This window comes from Capra hircus, chromosome 17 (assembly GCF_001704415.2).
Source record: "Capra hircus breed San Clemente chromosome 17, ASM170441v1, whole genome shotgun sequence".
NCBI lineage: Eukaryota > Metazoa > Chordata > Mammalia > Artiodactyla > Bovidae > Capra > Capra hircus.
The window spans coordinates 15,808,080-15,823,869 of record NC_030824.1 but is presented as its reverse complement, the minus strand read 5'-3'; the positions used below and the strand labels follow the sequence as shown (position 1 = coordinate 15,823,869).

Here is a 15,790-nt window from a genome sequence, read left to right as displayed (position 1 = left end):
GCTCCTTCCACAAAGGTTCAGCTCCTGGAGGCTTTAGTATTTGATTTCTTATGATAATTTTCAAACTTACAGAAACATTCAGTAGTGCTGTGAATAGCTCTATGCCCGTGACTGATTTTAAGAATGGGTATTTATCTATCTGCATGATTAAGAGACCCTGACACTTGACTCCTAAGTGCTTCAGTATGCATTTCCTAATAATAAGAACATCCCCCAGCACCATTATCACATCCAAGAAAATTTACCATTTTCTCAGAATATCTAAGACCCAGTCCATATTTGATTTCCTCATTATTCCTCTTGTATCTTTTATAAGTGAGGTTTTTCGGTTTGTTTTCCAAATCAGGATCTGATTGAGGAGTCTAGAACAACCCCCTCACCAATTTTTTTAAAAGAGTTTTTAAAGGTACTAGGTAAGTGTATTATAGATTTAGTTTGATTATGGTTTCATTTACTGCTGACTTCTACTTCCTATAATTCTGAAAACTGAAAGTTAGTTCTCAAGGCTTGATTTGTTTTGGGTTGAACTCCTGTGGGTTTTGATCACGCCTCTTACAGCTCTGCTGGATCATTCTAATGACAGGTGAATGGATGCTCCGAGTGTGCAGCTGACTCCACGGAAGGAGCCCAGTCTCTCTTTCCTTGTCCTCAAGCTCCTGGGAAACATTTTTCTCTCAGATGAGGGGTGAGGGCTTGACTTAGAGCATGGACATAGTATGTTGTTTATTATTAATAGTGACAATAATTGTCATTTGACAGCAATGACGGTGACAGTAATAATGGCCATTATTCATTGAGCAGCCTTCTGTGTTCAGCATGTTATATATGGATTTCATTTGTTCTTCACAACGGTTCTAGGGAATATAGGTTATCAGTACACTGATTGTACGGATGAAGAAGTGGAGGCTTAGAAAGGTTAAATCATTTGAAAAGCTTAACTGTGAGCCAGGTAACTCCAGAACTCACTTCTAGTCTATGGTCCCGTAACTTGCAAGTTCCTCAACTGTGGTAACTCTGGGTTTCTTAATAAACAACTGAATAATAGCAAATGCTCATGTATTACTACATGCCGGGAACAGTTGCAGGGGCCTTACATATTTTATCCTCCCAACAACTCTAATGAGGGCCATCTCACTGATGAGGAACAAGGGCATTGAGACAAAAAGTAACCTACCTGAGACCACACAGAGAATGGCAGGGCTGGGAACCAAATTCAGACCATCTATCCCAGTGTCCATGCTCTTAGCCAAGCACTGTCCTCTAGCTAAGAAAGGATTTGTTAAAGGCTGTTAGGAAGCTTATAGCATCTCCGAGAGGGCCAGAGATCAGGCTCAGAGGGCTGTGTGGCTGGGAACAATGCCCAGATCACACAGATCCAGCCAAGACAAAATAGCAGTGGCTTCCAAGCGGAGGGAGCAGGAGCATCAAGTGGAAAATTCTCCAGTCATGGGATGAAGACGTCTCAGACATTACAAAGGGTTTCACGCAGTGGTTGGTTTCTGAAACCTTTGGAGTTTGTTGAAATGGCACACCATATTCTAATCTTCTTTCCCTCAGGGGACTATCTTGCACGGCAGGTGCAAACATGGATCAAGCAGTATCGAGCCTCAGAAACCAGCACCATTCCAGCAATGGAGAGGCTCATCGAGTGGCTGCCCCTCCACCTTCCCAGGCAGCAGCGGACCACAGTGGTGCACGGGGACTTCAGGTCAACTCAGCATGAGGAGGGTTGATATTTAGATGTGGAAAGTGATGGGAAGGGCATCTGAAGGGGAAAGAAGCAGCTGGTCTTGCCCCAGTTTACTGCTGACAACTATCCATGCACGCTTATCTCCCTGTGCATAGCCTTTAAGGAAGGGTTTGTCAGGTTTGACACTATTGACATTTGGGGCCTTTGCCACAGCAAGAGTTAGTACCACCCCCAGGTCCAAAGGCACAAGCACAGACTCCAATTGTAACTACTGCAGGACAGCCACCTCCAAAACTGCATTGCTGTCAACAGCCACAGCAGTGATTTTACTCATGAGTCTACAGTCTGGGGACAAGATGGCTTGTTGGAGTGACTTTAAGGCCAGGGGCTGAAATCACCTGATGGCTCACTCACACATCTGCACGGGGGCAGAGGAGAACTGGGCTCCCTGAATCTCTCTCTGTATATCTATGGTTTCTCAACTAGTCTTTTCAGTATGGGGCTTCCCAGGTGACTCAGTAGTAAAGACTCTCCATGCCAGCGTAGGAAATGCAGGAGATGTGGGTTCAGTCCCTGAGTTGGGATGTCCTAGAGGAGGAAATGGCAACCCACTTCAGTACTCTTGCCTGGGAAATTCTATGGACAGAGGAGCCTGGTGGGCTACAGTCTATGGAGTCACAAAGAGTCGGACACAACTGAGCGACTGATTGCACGCACACGTACTCTCCAGTATAGTAGCTTCTGGGTAGCTGGACTTCTTACCTGGTAGCTCTGGGCTCCAAAGGTGTGTATTCTGAGGGGAGAGGGCCAGGCAGGAGCTGATCACCTTTTCTATCCTTGTCTTGGAAGTCACTCAGCACCACTTCCACCTGCATCATAATTGTTAGAAGTGAGATGCTTCCAAAGGTGAAGGATTAGACTCTTCCTTTTGTGGCAGGAATGTCAAAAAATTGCAGACCTGTTTTGAAACCATCTCAGGGAAGGAGAATTACCAGAACCTGGATACTGTCTCTATGTGGCGAGGGCTACCTCACCAAAGCTGTGGCCCTTGGGAGAGGAACACAGCTGTCCCTTGGCCATGTGCTGAGAGGGGGCTGAGGAATTAATACGCAGGCCCCCTTCCCATTGCCTGTTGGTATCCCCATTGGCTGAGCCAGAGGGCAAGGGAGCTGGTGGACGCAGCCCATGCAGGCTCCTGGGCACATGGAGCACAGAGGGCTGGGAAGTGTGTTTGGAGGGGCCAACAAAATGAACACTCAGCATGGAACACTCCCCAGTGGTCAGTTTTCTTAGTGCTGTCTCCATTCCTTCTGGCTCCTTCAGGCTGGACAACCTGCTATTCCATCCGGAAACTGCCGAGGTGTTTGCTGTCCTGGACTGGGAACTTTCTACCTTAGGCGACCCTCTTGCCGATGTGGCCTACAACTGCCTGGCTCACTACCTGCCATCCGGTTTTCCCATTCAGCCAGGTAGGAACTGCTGCTGGGGGAGTAGGGATGGAGTCTCCTCCATTCTCAAAGATTTGGGCAAACTCAGCTGAAGTAGTTGGTGATTGGGCTCCTTCATGAAATTCAGGTATTTAGTATTGCTTCCACAATATCATTTTTAATGACAGCATAGGATTTCATTGTTAAAGAATTAACTCATTCAAGGCATTTGGTTTGATTTCTATTTGGGTATTTGTTTCCAGTTTTTTTTGTTTGTTAATTCTTACTAACTTCCCTGTGCTTCCACAAAAAGGGCAGTGAATATCTGCATAGTAATATCTTTGCCTGTATATAAGGTATACTCCTAGGATAAATTCTTGGAACAGAATATATTATATGCTTCTGAACCATCAAAATGTTACAAATGAAGAAAATCAGTGAGATTTTTTTATCTGTTGCAGTTATCTTTTTCATAATTTGGTGAGAGTTCTTTGAATACCATTTTTTATCAAATGACTGATGGAAAATAATATGCATCCACCCTGACCTGTGGTCCAGATGGAACTTGGAGGCCCCTCATTACTTCCTTTACTGCCAATTTAGTCCAAAACTTTTAACAACCAGGTTATGAAGAACAGCTTCATGCTTGGATTCCAGACATCTTGAATTGATGACCTATAACCCTTTGAACTAGTTGTGAAACTTATTTCCAAGGGACAAGGTGATTTTCAGAATTCAAATATTGGGAGCCACAGGGGAGCATGAGGTCATTGCCTAGTCCTGGCTCTGTCGCTTCAGGGTTGAGCGACTGTGATTTGACTGAGCTGGGAATCCCTACTGCAGAGGAGTATTTCAGGATGTACTGTCTTCACATGGGGATCCCTCCTACTAAGAACTGGAACTTCTACATGGCTTTCTCCTTCTTCCGCATCGCCGCAATCCTGCAGGGAGTCTACAAGCGCTCACTCACAGGTAATGGGAGCCTAGGAGAGCCGGCCTCAGGGTGTGAGTCACAGCCAGGAGGCTTCTCTCCCTGAAACCCTCTCAGGACCAAACTACAAAGTTCAGGTAATTCAACCACTTGTCAGCAAGCGTATGTCATATATTTTTAAGAAATATTTAGAATTTTTTTAAATTATTAAAATAAGGTACAAAACTTTTTAAAAGTAAAAACACATAATAAGAACTCAATCATATAGAAGAATATAAAATCGTTTTCCATTCTTTTCGGCATCACTCCTTAAAGACAAAGCTACTGTTAAGGGTATTGGGCCCCCATTTTTCTGTATATCTGTTGTCTCTCCTCTCTGTCTCTCTCTGCAAGTTTTATAAAAGTGTGATCATTTTACATGTTAATCTTTAGTACCTTGATATAAAAATTTTTTATCCCAAAGAATTTTTATGAAATACTATGGATGGCATCACGGACTCAATGGGCATGAGTTTGGTGAGTTCCAGGAGTTGGTGATGGACAGGGAGGCCTGGTGTGCTGCACTTCACGGGGTTGCAAAGAGTCGGACATGACTGAGCAACTGAACTGAACTGATTGTGTGTATATATATATACATTTATATATTATGGCCATATATATGTATTTGACAACTATGTAAGGCAAATTCCTTATTTTTTTCCACATAACAGTATTTCACTGAGGCCTTTCCATGTGAGTATGTATAGACATCATTCATTTTGCTTTCTATAGTACTTTCCATGGTATGGATACACTGTAATGTATTTAACCAGTTACCCTATTGATGTATCTTTGGATCGTCTGCAGATTTTCACAGTCACTTAGTGGTTGGTGGACATCTTTTCTTACTCATATTTGAATATATCTGAAGGATAAATTCCCAGAGTTAGAATTTCTGGGTTAAAAATTTGTGTATTTTAAATTTTTTTAATGTTGCCAAATTGCCCAATGAGAGGATTGTTGGAGAAGAAGAAAAGATTACTGTATTTTCTTTGATGATCCTCTTACATATATGGGAAAATATTTTATTTAACCAGTGTTTTCTAGATTATATCTTTAAAGTTTGAACGTTTGAGAAGAAAAGTTTGGCTGCTTAGAACTGATGGTTCAATATATACATGGGCCACCTATGGAGTGTTTATATATATGCAAGTATGGCACAGTGTTACTGTGCCAATTTAGTTTTCATTCTGAATTCTGTAAAGTAGAAACTGAAATAATCTATGTGAATGTGAAGTCACTCAGTCATGTCCGACTCTTTGCGACCCCATGGACTGTAGCCTACCAGGCTCATCTGTCCATGGGATTCTCCAGGCAATAGTACTGGAGTGGATTGCCATTTCCTTCTCCAAAGGATCTTCCCAACCCGGGTCTCCCGCATTGTAGACAGATGCTTTACCATCTGAGCCATAGCCTAAATTATTTAAGAAGGTATAAAGACAGATTAAAATTTGTTTCCTATGTAGAAGGAAAGCAATTAGAAAGCAGGAAGGTAGAATCTCCCAAAAGACTTCCCCAAAGACTTAGCAATAGTGACTAGGCCAATAGCATTAAGTACCCATAATCATCCACATTATAATCTATAAATTCCATTCTTACCAAAAGGAACCAGGGCACCTTGGAGAAGTGACTGATTTTAGGTCTAGGGCAGAATATCCACAAGATGAAGCTGGAACATCTTCCTGTACCAGAAAGATAGGAGGTTGTTGAGAAGGTCATATTTAACTGTATCAGGAGTCCACTTGAATAGGTTCCCACTTGCTAATGACAGGAAACTTTGAGCACCAGTAAGGATGAGAGCTGGAATGGATGGATGACACACATCAAGTATGTTTAAATCCATGAGTAAAGAGTGATACTAAAAGTCTCACTGGTGACTGGAGGCTGAGAGGGAAGCAACCCATTATTCTGATAATTGGTAAATGAAGGGGAAAAAGTCAACCACTTATCCTGCCTTTCCTATACAAATTAGATGTCATGTTAACCAAATGATTAATGAGGAAGTTTTTCTTTAGAGAAGCATCCTGGCCCCAGTGATAGAATTAGCATAGCACCAATTTGCCATCCCAGTACATGAATGCATCTGGAAAATAAGTGTTAATGGTGCTAAAATCATCAAGAGAGGCAACCAGACATTACATACCTCCTGATGCTGCCCTCAAAAGTTGAACCTGGATCTGACCAAGCCTCTAGTGCCAGCCACCAACTTACAGCCACCAGCTTACAGGGAACAGAGGATTCAGTGGAGCACATTAAATAGTACCACTGAGACAAAGCCACTCACAAAAATCCAGATTCTGGGAAACTTCACAGGGAAACAATTCAGTTTCTTCAACAAATGAAAAAGGTGATATGATGTTGAGACTTAAAAGATACATTAGCCAAAATCAGTATTTGGACCTTATTCAGATCCCTGTTTGAAAAAAGAAATGTTGTGGAAAAAATTTTTGTGAGACAGTCTTAACTATCTCAGGGACTTAAAAGATACATTACCCCAAAACAGTATTTGAACCTTATTCAGATCCCTGTTTGAAAAAAGAAATGTTCTGAAAAAAATTTTTGAGACAATCAATGAAAAATTAATTCTTACTAGATAGTTGAGGATATTAAGGCGTCATAGTTAACTGCTGTTTAAGTGTGATAATGATATTGTGTGGCTGTTTTTAAGTCTTTGATTTTAGATATAAATGAAATATAAGTATAAAGATGTGGTGTTTGGGATTTACTGCAGCAAAATCCAGGGCAGTGGGGTGGAAAGGCAGAGGATGAAACAGGATTGGCCATGCTTTGATGATTATTGAACTGAGTGGCAGAAACCTGTAGGTACATTAAATTCTTCTCTCTCGTTTTGTTTGTCTTTGAAATTTTCCAAAATGAAAACTTAAAAAGGCAAATAGAAAGAAGCCCAGCAGTGGGTTTGCTAGTAGTACTATGGGGACATCTTAGCTTTGTGCTCATCAGTACCCAAGGCTTTCTGGTAGCATTTTGCTCTCAGCCGGGGTGTCAAAACCTTCTGAGAAAGGCAGTTGCAGTAGGGGAATTGATCATGCATTCACTCCCAAGAGCCTCTGCTAGGTCAGGCACCATGCCAGCAACACCTTGCTGTTGTTGTTCAGTTGCTCAGTTGTGTCTGACTCTTTGCGACCCCATGGACTGCTCGCCAGGCCTCCTTGTCCTTCACCGTCTCCCAGAGCTTGCTCATATCCATTCAGTTGGTGATGGCATCCAACCATCTTGTCCTCTGTCGTCCCCTTCTCGTCCTGCCTTCAGCCTTTCTCAGCATCAGGGTCTTTTCCAATGAGTCAGCTCTTTACATCAGGTAGCCAAGGTATTGGAGCTTCAGCTTCACCATCAGTCCTTCCAATGAATATTCAGAGTTGATTTTCTTTAGGATGAACTGGTTGGATCTCCTTGCAGTCCAAGGGACTCTCAAGAGTCTTCTCCAGTACCACAGTTCAAAAGCATCAGTTCTTCGGTGCTCAGCTTTCTTTTGGAGAAGGCAATGGCAATCCACTCCAGTACTCTTGCCTGGAAAATCCCATGGACGGAGGAGCCTGGTGGGCTGCAGTCCATGGGGTCGCTAAGAGCTGGACACAACTGAAGTGATTTAGCAGCAGCAGTAGCAGCTTTCTTTATAGTCCAGCTCTCACATCCATACATGACTACTGGAAAAACCATAGTTTTTCTTGACTAGACAGACCTTTGTTGGCAAAGTAGTGTCTTTGCTTTTTAATATGCTGTCTAGGTTGGTCACAGCTTTTCTTCCAAGGAGCAAGCATCTTTTAATTTCATGGCTGCAGTCACCATCTGCAGTGATTTTGGAGCCCCAAAACATAAAGTCTGTCACTGTTTCCACTGTTTCCCCATCTGTTTGCCAGGAAGTGATGGGGCCGGATGCCATGATCTTAGTTTTCTGAATGTTGAGCCTGTTAACAATGTTGTGATAGCTTCAGGTGAATAGCACTTATAGAGATACTTGGTATTGCCCTGGGAAAGTGGATTTTGGAGAAAAAGGATGTGTTTCAAAGGCATTCTCTCTGTGATATCATCACAGGAGATCTGGGTTCATCCTTAGGTTGGCAGGGGGACAACAATGACCAGAGCCTAGGGATTGATTTATAGTCTGTACCAGGCGACCCCACATATGATTTTCCTTCATTAATAAGTGGATGCTGAGGTTTAGATTTCTTATAGATGAATGCTAAAATTCTAGAAAGATAAGTGCTGGTGGCTGCAATTTAGGAAGATGCCATGGATGTGGTCTCTTCTGCTAGGACTACATTCAGGAAAATATATCCAAAATGATCACTTTAAATCAATCCAAGCTCATACAAATGACTTTCCAAGAGACAAAGCAGTACTGTGAGAGTAATATCCAATTAGGGGATGAAAATGTTAAAAAATTCTTTGTACCCTCTGTTAGAAAAGAAAATCACTATGAATAACAATGAATGCAAGGTGGGGGGGCTGTCTTTTCTTTCAATGAGATATGTACAGTCTGAGTTAGGAGGGGAAAATACAGTCTGTAAGTCCATGACCCAGGGAAGGGGCTGCCTACTTTCCAACTGGCCCCCAGTGCCTGGGTCCATACTCATTACCCAGAAGGTGATTAAGTAAAGACTTGCTGAGGTCCAGTGGGCTGCATCCTCTGCTGTGTAGCAGATGGATCTGGTTTTCAATTTGTAAGGAATAGCCTAGCCTAATATCTTTATAACCAAAGCTGCATGCAAATGGTTCTTTTGAGAAATAATACTTGACCATGGCAGGAGCCAGAAGTAAAATAGGCCTCTGCAAGTGAAGTCGCTCAGTCATGCCCAACTCTTTGCGACCCCATAGATTGTAGCCTACCAGGCTCCTCTGTCCATGGGATTTTCCAGGCAATAGTACTGGCGTGGATTGCCATTTCCTTTTCCAGGGGATCTTCCCAACCCAGGGATTGAACCCAGGTCTCCCACATTGTAGACAGACACTTTACCATCTGAGCCACCAGGGAAGTCCAGGCCTCTGCAAAGATCCATTTATTGATACAAAGTAAATGATGAAAACAGTCTCTTTAAAACATAGAAATTGTAAAACTAATCCAGGAGAACTGGCTATGAAAGTTCAGTTCAGTCTCTCAGTCATGTCAGACTCTTGCGACCCCATGGACTGCAGCATGCTAGGCCTCCAAGCCCACTATAAAAAGGGAATATTCACAGTATAAGGAGACACAAGGATATATGCTAGATACACTGAGTGAGTGAAAGAAGCCACACTGAAAAGAATATGATGTACAAATTTATATGACATTCTGGAAAAAATGAACTATAGGAATATAGATCAGTGTTGTACCCTAGGGGCAAGGGTAAAGGCTTGACTACAAATGGACGCCGTGGATATTTGGGGATGATGGGAATGTATACTATATCCTGATGGTACTGTTGGCTGCCTGACTAAACTTAAAGAATTGTACACTTTATAAAGAGGATGTATGTATACTATATCTTAATTTAAATTTTTTCAAAAAAGCCTTCATGCATGTATTAAGTAAAAAAAAAAAAAAAAAGCATGACTAGAGTGAATTCTGCAATGCTGACAGTGGTGTTGATCTAGACAAAATGGTGCCCAGAAACTAGCCATTAATCCAATCCCCTGTGACACTGTTATCAGTTTCATGGCAGGGCTTCCTGTAGCCCAAGGTGACAGCAGAAGTGCTTTGGGGAATTCCTGATTTAATTTAGATTCTTTAGGAAAAGAGATAAAGCGCAGGGAGCAGGCTGACTGAGTCCAACTTCTGGCTCCCAGCTCCCTAAAGTAAGCTTGAGCCCATTTCCTTCCTAAGACTTGGATCTTTGTTCAGTTCAGTTCAGTTCAGTCACTCAGTCGTATCCGACTCTTAGTGACCCCATGGACTGCAGTGTGCCAGCATCACCAACTCCCAGAGTTTACCCAAACTCATGTCCATTGAGTGGGTGATGCCATACAACCATCTCATCCTCTGTCGTCCCCTTCGCCTCTGCCCTCAATCTCTCCCAGCATCAGGGTCTTTTCCACTGAGCCAGCTCTTCGCATCAGGTGGCTAAAGTATTGGAGTTTCAGCTTCAGCATCAGTCCTTCCAATGAACACTCAGGACTGATCTCCTTTAGGATGGACTGGTTAGATCTCCTTGCAGTCCAAGGGACTCTCAAGAGTCTTCTCCAACAGCACACTTCAAAACCATCAGTTCTTCAGTGCTCAGCTTTCTTTATAGTTCAACTCTCACATCCATACATGACTACTGGAAAAACCATAGCCTTGACTAGACAGACCTTTGTTGGCAAAGTAATGTCTCTGCTTTTTAATATGCTATCTAGGTAGGTCATAAGTTTCCTTCCAAGGAGCAAGCATCTTTTAATTTCATGGCTGCAGTCACCATCTGCAGTGATTTTGGAGCCCCCAAAAATAAAGTCAGCCACTGTTTCCACTGTTTCCCCATCTATTTGCCATAAAGTGATGGGGCCGGATGCCATGATCTTAGTTTTCTGAGCTTAGTTGAGCTTTAAGCCAACTTTTTCCCTCTCCTCTTTTACTTTCATGAAGAGGCTCTTTAGTTCTTCTTCGCTTTCTGCCATAAGGGTGGTGTCATCTGCATATCTGAGGTTATTGATATTTCTCCTGGCAATCTTGACTCTAGCTCGTGCTTTATCTAGCCCAGTGTTTCTCATGATTTTCTCTGCATATAAGTTAAATAAGCAGGGTGACAATATACAGCCTTGACGTACTCCTTTTCCTATTTGGAACCAGTCTTTGTTCCATGTCCAGTTCTAACTGTTGCTTCTTGACCTGCATACAGATTTCTCAAGAGGCAGGTCAGGTGGTCTGGTATTCCCATCTCTTTCAGAATTTTCCACAGTTTATTGTGATCCACACAAAGGCTTTGGCATAGTCAATAAAGCAGAAATAGATGTTTTTCTGTAGCTCTCTTGCTTTTCCCATGATCCGGCGGATGTTGGCAATTTGAGCTCTGGCTCCTCTCCCTTTTCTAAAACCAGCTTGAACATCTGGAAGTTCACGGTTCACATATTGCTGAAGCCTGGCTTGGAGAATTTTGAGCATTACTTTACTAGCGTGTGAGATGAGTGCAATTGTGTGGTAGTTTGAGCATTCTTTGGCATTGCCTTTCTTTGGGATTGGAATGAAAACTGACTTTTTCCAGTCCTGTGGCCACTGCTGAGTTTTCCAAATTTGCTGGCATATTGAGTGCAGCACTTTCGCAGCATCATCTTTTAGCATTTAAAATAGCTCAACTGGAATTCCATCACCTCCACTAGCTTTGTTCGTAGTGATGCTTCCTAAGGCCCACTTGACTTCACATTCCAGGATGTCTGGCTCTAGGTGAGTGATCACACCATTGTGATTATCTGGGTCGTGAAGCTCATTTTTGTACATTTTTTTGGTGTATTCTTGCCATCTCTTCTTAATATCTTTTGCTTCTGTTAGGTTCATACCATTTCTGTCCTTTATTGAGCCCATCTTTGCATGAAATGTTCCCTTAGTATCTCTCATTTTCTTGAAGATATCTCTAGTCTTTCCCATTCTATTGTTTTCTTCTATTTCTTTGCACTGACCACTGAGGAAGGTTTTCTTATCTCTCCTTGCTATTCTTTAGAATTCTGCATTCAAATGGGTATATCTTTCCTTTTCTCCTTTGCTTTTTGCTTCTCTTCTTTTCACAGCTATTTGTAATGCCTCCTCAGACAGCCATTTTGCTTTTTTGCATTTCTTTTTCTTGGGGATGGTCTTGATCACTGCCTCCTGTACAATGTCATGAACCTCCGTCCATAGTTCACCAGGCACTCTGTCTATCAGATCTAGTCCCTTAAATCTATTTGTCATTTCCACTGTATAATTGTAAGAGATTTGATTTAGGTCATACCTCAGTGGTCTAGTGATTTTCCTTACTGTCTTCAGTTTAAGTCTGAATTTGGCAATAAGCAATTCATGATCTGAGTCACAGTCAGCTCCTGGTCTCATTTTTGCTGACTGTATAGAGCTTCTCCATCTTTGGCTACAAAGAATGTAATCAATCTGATTTTTGATCTTTGTAAAATGGGGATTACAGCAGTCATGTAACTCCAGGAATTCAGTGAGTTGCACATCAGACACTCAGCATCAAATCTGGTACATGTCACGTGCTCAGCAATGGTAGTAGCTGCTGGTGGAACAACAATACTGTTATACATTAGTACTCTTAAGGGTTGTTTAAGGGGTTCTCACTGGTTTTCTTTGCTTCTGCTTAGGGCAAGCAAGCTCGGCGACTGCGAAACAAACTGGGAAGCTGACAGAATTTATGTCTAACCTGGCATGGGATTTTGCAATCAAAGAGGGGTTCCAGGTTTTTAAGGAAATGCCGGCCACCAAACCATTAATGAGGTCCTACCACACATGGTCCCTGCTGAGGACCCCAGGCACGAGGAGTTATGTCACCTCCACAGACTCTTCTCTAGTTCATGCCTCAAAGGGAGCTCTGATCTTCTCTCCAGAAGACCTTCCCCCCCGAGTCAGGGAGCTATATCAGCGGCTGAAGGAGTTTATGGAGCGACATGTGTACCCTGCTGAGCCAGAGCTACAGCGTCACCAGGCCTCGGCCGAGAGGTGGACCCCCTCCCCACTGGTCGAAGATCTCAAGGTAAAGCAGCCTTTCGTTAGCACAGCCCAGCCTCAGCTCCTCCACTGGCCATATCTGTTCCTTCTTAGGCAGTGAAGAGATGGAAGATTGAGTTCAATGGTCTCTGCTTGCCACCACCACTAGAAAGAGCCAGCCCTAGATCACTCAGTTTCACTTCATTGCTCTTTCTGTGTGACCATGTCCAGGCCTGATACTCACCCCAGGCAGAGGAGTGCCGAGTCTGTGGCTTATAACTCTGAAGCAGGTGGACTCATTTTATACATGTTTGAATCATGTAAATTTGAGACTGAGTGATATAAATTGCATCAGTTAAATGACACTCTTTTTAAAGAATCTGTAACATCAAACCTGAAGGGCCACATCAACTGTAAACTATGTTTATGCTCCTGACACACAGTGACATCAGTTTAGTGTATAATGGAAATACCTGCTGTTCTTTTTTAGGATTGGTCTTGGCTTGTGTTAGTTCTTAAGTTATCTGAGGTCTTTAGGAGCACATATTCTGCCTGTGATCCAACCAGACCTACTTTAAAATGAATTGGCATTATCTCTACTTTCAAACCTGTTTCAAATTAACCAGAGTTCAAACATGGCAAGATTAGAAAGAATTCATGACATAGAAAGAGTTCTATAAAATTCTCTGGCCTCTGAGATTGTGACTGTCAACAATTTGATTTATAGGCTTCCAGTTCCATTCTTCTACTACATAGTAGTATATATATTATTCCTATAATATATATAGAAATTATACATATATATTTCGACATCCTATTGTAATGAAATTGTTTTATTCAATTATTTGAATCTCCCACTGGGCTTATGTTATTTAATGATGTATTCCATGTCAGTGCCTGGAGGTGGATCCCCGAGGGGACCACATTGGGGGTGCACCGTAATTTGGCAACCCTGCCCCCAGCTGAGAGACACTGTGGGGATCTCAGTGTAGGTCACTCCAGGTCACCAAAGCAGCAGAGTGAGCAGCTAGCTGCTAACATGGACAGGGAGGCTGAAGAGCCAACTGAAAGAGACAGTGGAAGCCAAGGGGATGCTGGCTGCTAGGAGTGTGGCCACAGCTGTCATAGGGCAATGGCCAGGAGGTCTCCACTGGATGCTTCCCCAGGACACTGAGATTGCGGTGGGAATTTTCAGCCAGTCATGTGTAGGTCCCATGCTCACGTGTTGATGCCCCTGAAATTTTTACAGTGAGAGCAGCGCAGAATAAGAAGCAGTTTGGGTCCTGTGCAAGCAGGCGTGTCAAATGCTGTTAAATGCTTCTATGTCCACTTACTGTTTCTACAGTGTCTCTTTTTTTTTAACTTGTGGCTGGCTGGGTCTTCATTGTGGTGCATGGGCTTTCTCTAGTTGTGGTGTGCGTTGACTTTTTTTCCCTCTTCTTGTATCTCTTACACAGGCTCAGTAGTTGTGGCCCATGGTTTCTAGAGCACACGGACCCTAAAGTGCTCCGGCTTCTCTAGTTGCAGCCTTCCGGCTTTGTTGCCCCACAGCACATGAGATCTTAGTTCCCCCACCAGGGATCGAACCTGACACCTTCCCCCCGCCTGCCCTCCCCCCACCCAGTGAAAGCACTGTGTCCTAACCACTGGACTGCCAGGGAATTCCTGAATGAGACCATTTTAGGTCCTTTTCATCAGTAAGGTACCTACCATTCTATACTCCTATTACCTTATGAAATGTCCTATATCCCACCTGCTGACCTGCACACTTAATCCTCATGCATTAGATGTACCCGTCCAGTGCACAGAAGTGTTGGAAAAGCAGACATTATTGCCATGGACACCTCTAGTTTCTAAGTGAATCTATAAGAAAAACCTAGAGAATATTCTACTTGTGGTCATACCTGAATGGGAATCATAAGGACCACTAAGATTATTGGGGAGAGTAGTAAAAGAATGGCTCACAGCTTTTATCCAAAGTGTCATTACTACTCATAAGTGAGAAGTATTTGGTATTTATACTACATCTCACAAATCCTATGAGGTAAGCATTATGAACCTCAATTTAAAGGTAAGAAATAAAATTTGTCTAGGGACACAACTAGAAATAGTATCACCTGGACTCAATCCAGATCTTCTGGGCTCAAATCTATGTGTTTTCCCCTCTCACAAGGAGATGATTCTATTCACTTCCTTATTCTTCCTCTTCTCAGAACTCCCTTGCTTCTTTTCCTAATTCTCCTTTCCTTTCCTGCTTCATTTGTTCCAGTTAATCTGTCCTTCCTCTCCTTGGTCACTGCAGTCTCAGCTAATTAGCTTAACACAGTCATGAGATGAGTGTATGTGCTGATTCTAGAAGTATATGTTCTAGAGCGCAGCCCTCATGTCATGGAAGAGCCAGCAAAGTGGTACCCTCCCAGTGGGAAGACTTTTCATCATCACTAATATTTATTGCAGCCCCAGCTTCTGAGTCCGACACTCTGTGTTCTCTGTGTTTCCTAATTAATCTTTCCAACAGTCTAGTGAGATGTGTGTTTTGAACATATAGGTTGGCTACCTAGTGTCTCTTCTCCTTTCTTTGGGTAGTAGCACCCTAATCATTTGGGTGCCTCCCTCCCTGCCTCTGGACAGTCTGGCAGAGCTGTAGTCAAGGTGCCAGCTCAACCCACCCCACAATGCCCAGACAGAAACTGGGCACGTGGAGCCAAGCTAGGGCAGCCCCACGGTCCCTACCTGGAACCTGAAGAGTGGAGTGTTTTCGATAGAGAAGACAGCTCGCACTCACTCACTGAACAGCAGGACTGCTGAGTGTTTGCCCTGCTGCCACTCTCTAAGCTGCCTGGATTCCCATCCATTTTTGAGCCCCCTTCTCTAACCTGAACTCCTGATAATCTTCCCATTCAGATCCTTGTTCCAGTCAGTCACCTCCATTCCTAGTCTCACTCAGTAGCTCTGACTGGTAGGGTGGTTGGTGATGTCCCCTGTCAGGGATGAGGAAACTGCCATGAGGAGCTCCACTATCTTGCCCAAGGTCTCCCAGCAGGTGTGGTGGGGCAGGGTCTGAATCAGGCAGTCTGACTCATGGCCTGGGTTCCTGATCC

At 43.2% G+C, this 15,790-nt stretch overlaps 1 protein-coding gene across 2 annotated transcripts in view; it reads left to right on the top strand.

The window, feature by feature from the left end:
• Positions 1 to 15,790, top strand: part of LOC102181144 (acyl-CoA dehydrogenase family member 10) — a 48,955-nt gene that overhangs the window by 23,527 nt on the left and 9,638 nt on the right. For both annotated transcript variants that reach the window (XM_018061233.1, XM_018061234.1), the window contains exons 10-13: positions 1,558 to 1,708; positions 3,014 to 3,159; positions 3,916 to 4,089; positions 12,347 to 12,735. In XM_018061233.1, coding sequence (XP_017916722.1) covers positions 1,558 to 1,708; positions 3,014 to 3,159; positions 3,916 to 4,089; positions 12,347 to 12,735 — 860 coding nt within the window. The remainder of the gene's footprint in view (positions 1 to 1,557; positions 1,709 to 3,013; positions 3,160 to 3,915; positions 4,090 to 12,346; positions 12,736 to 15,790) is intronic.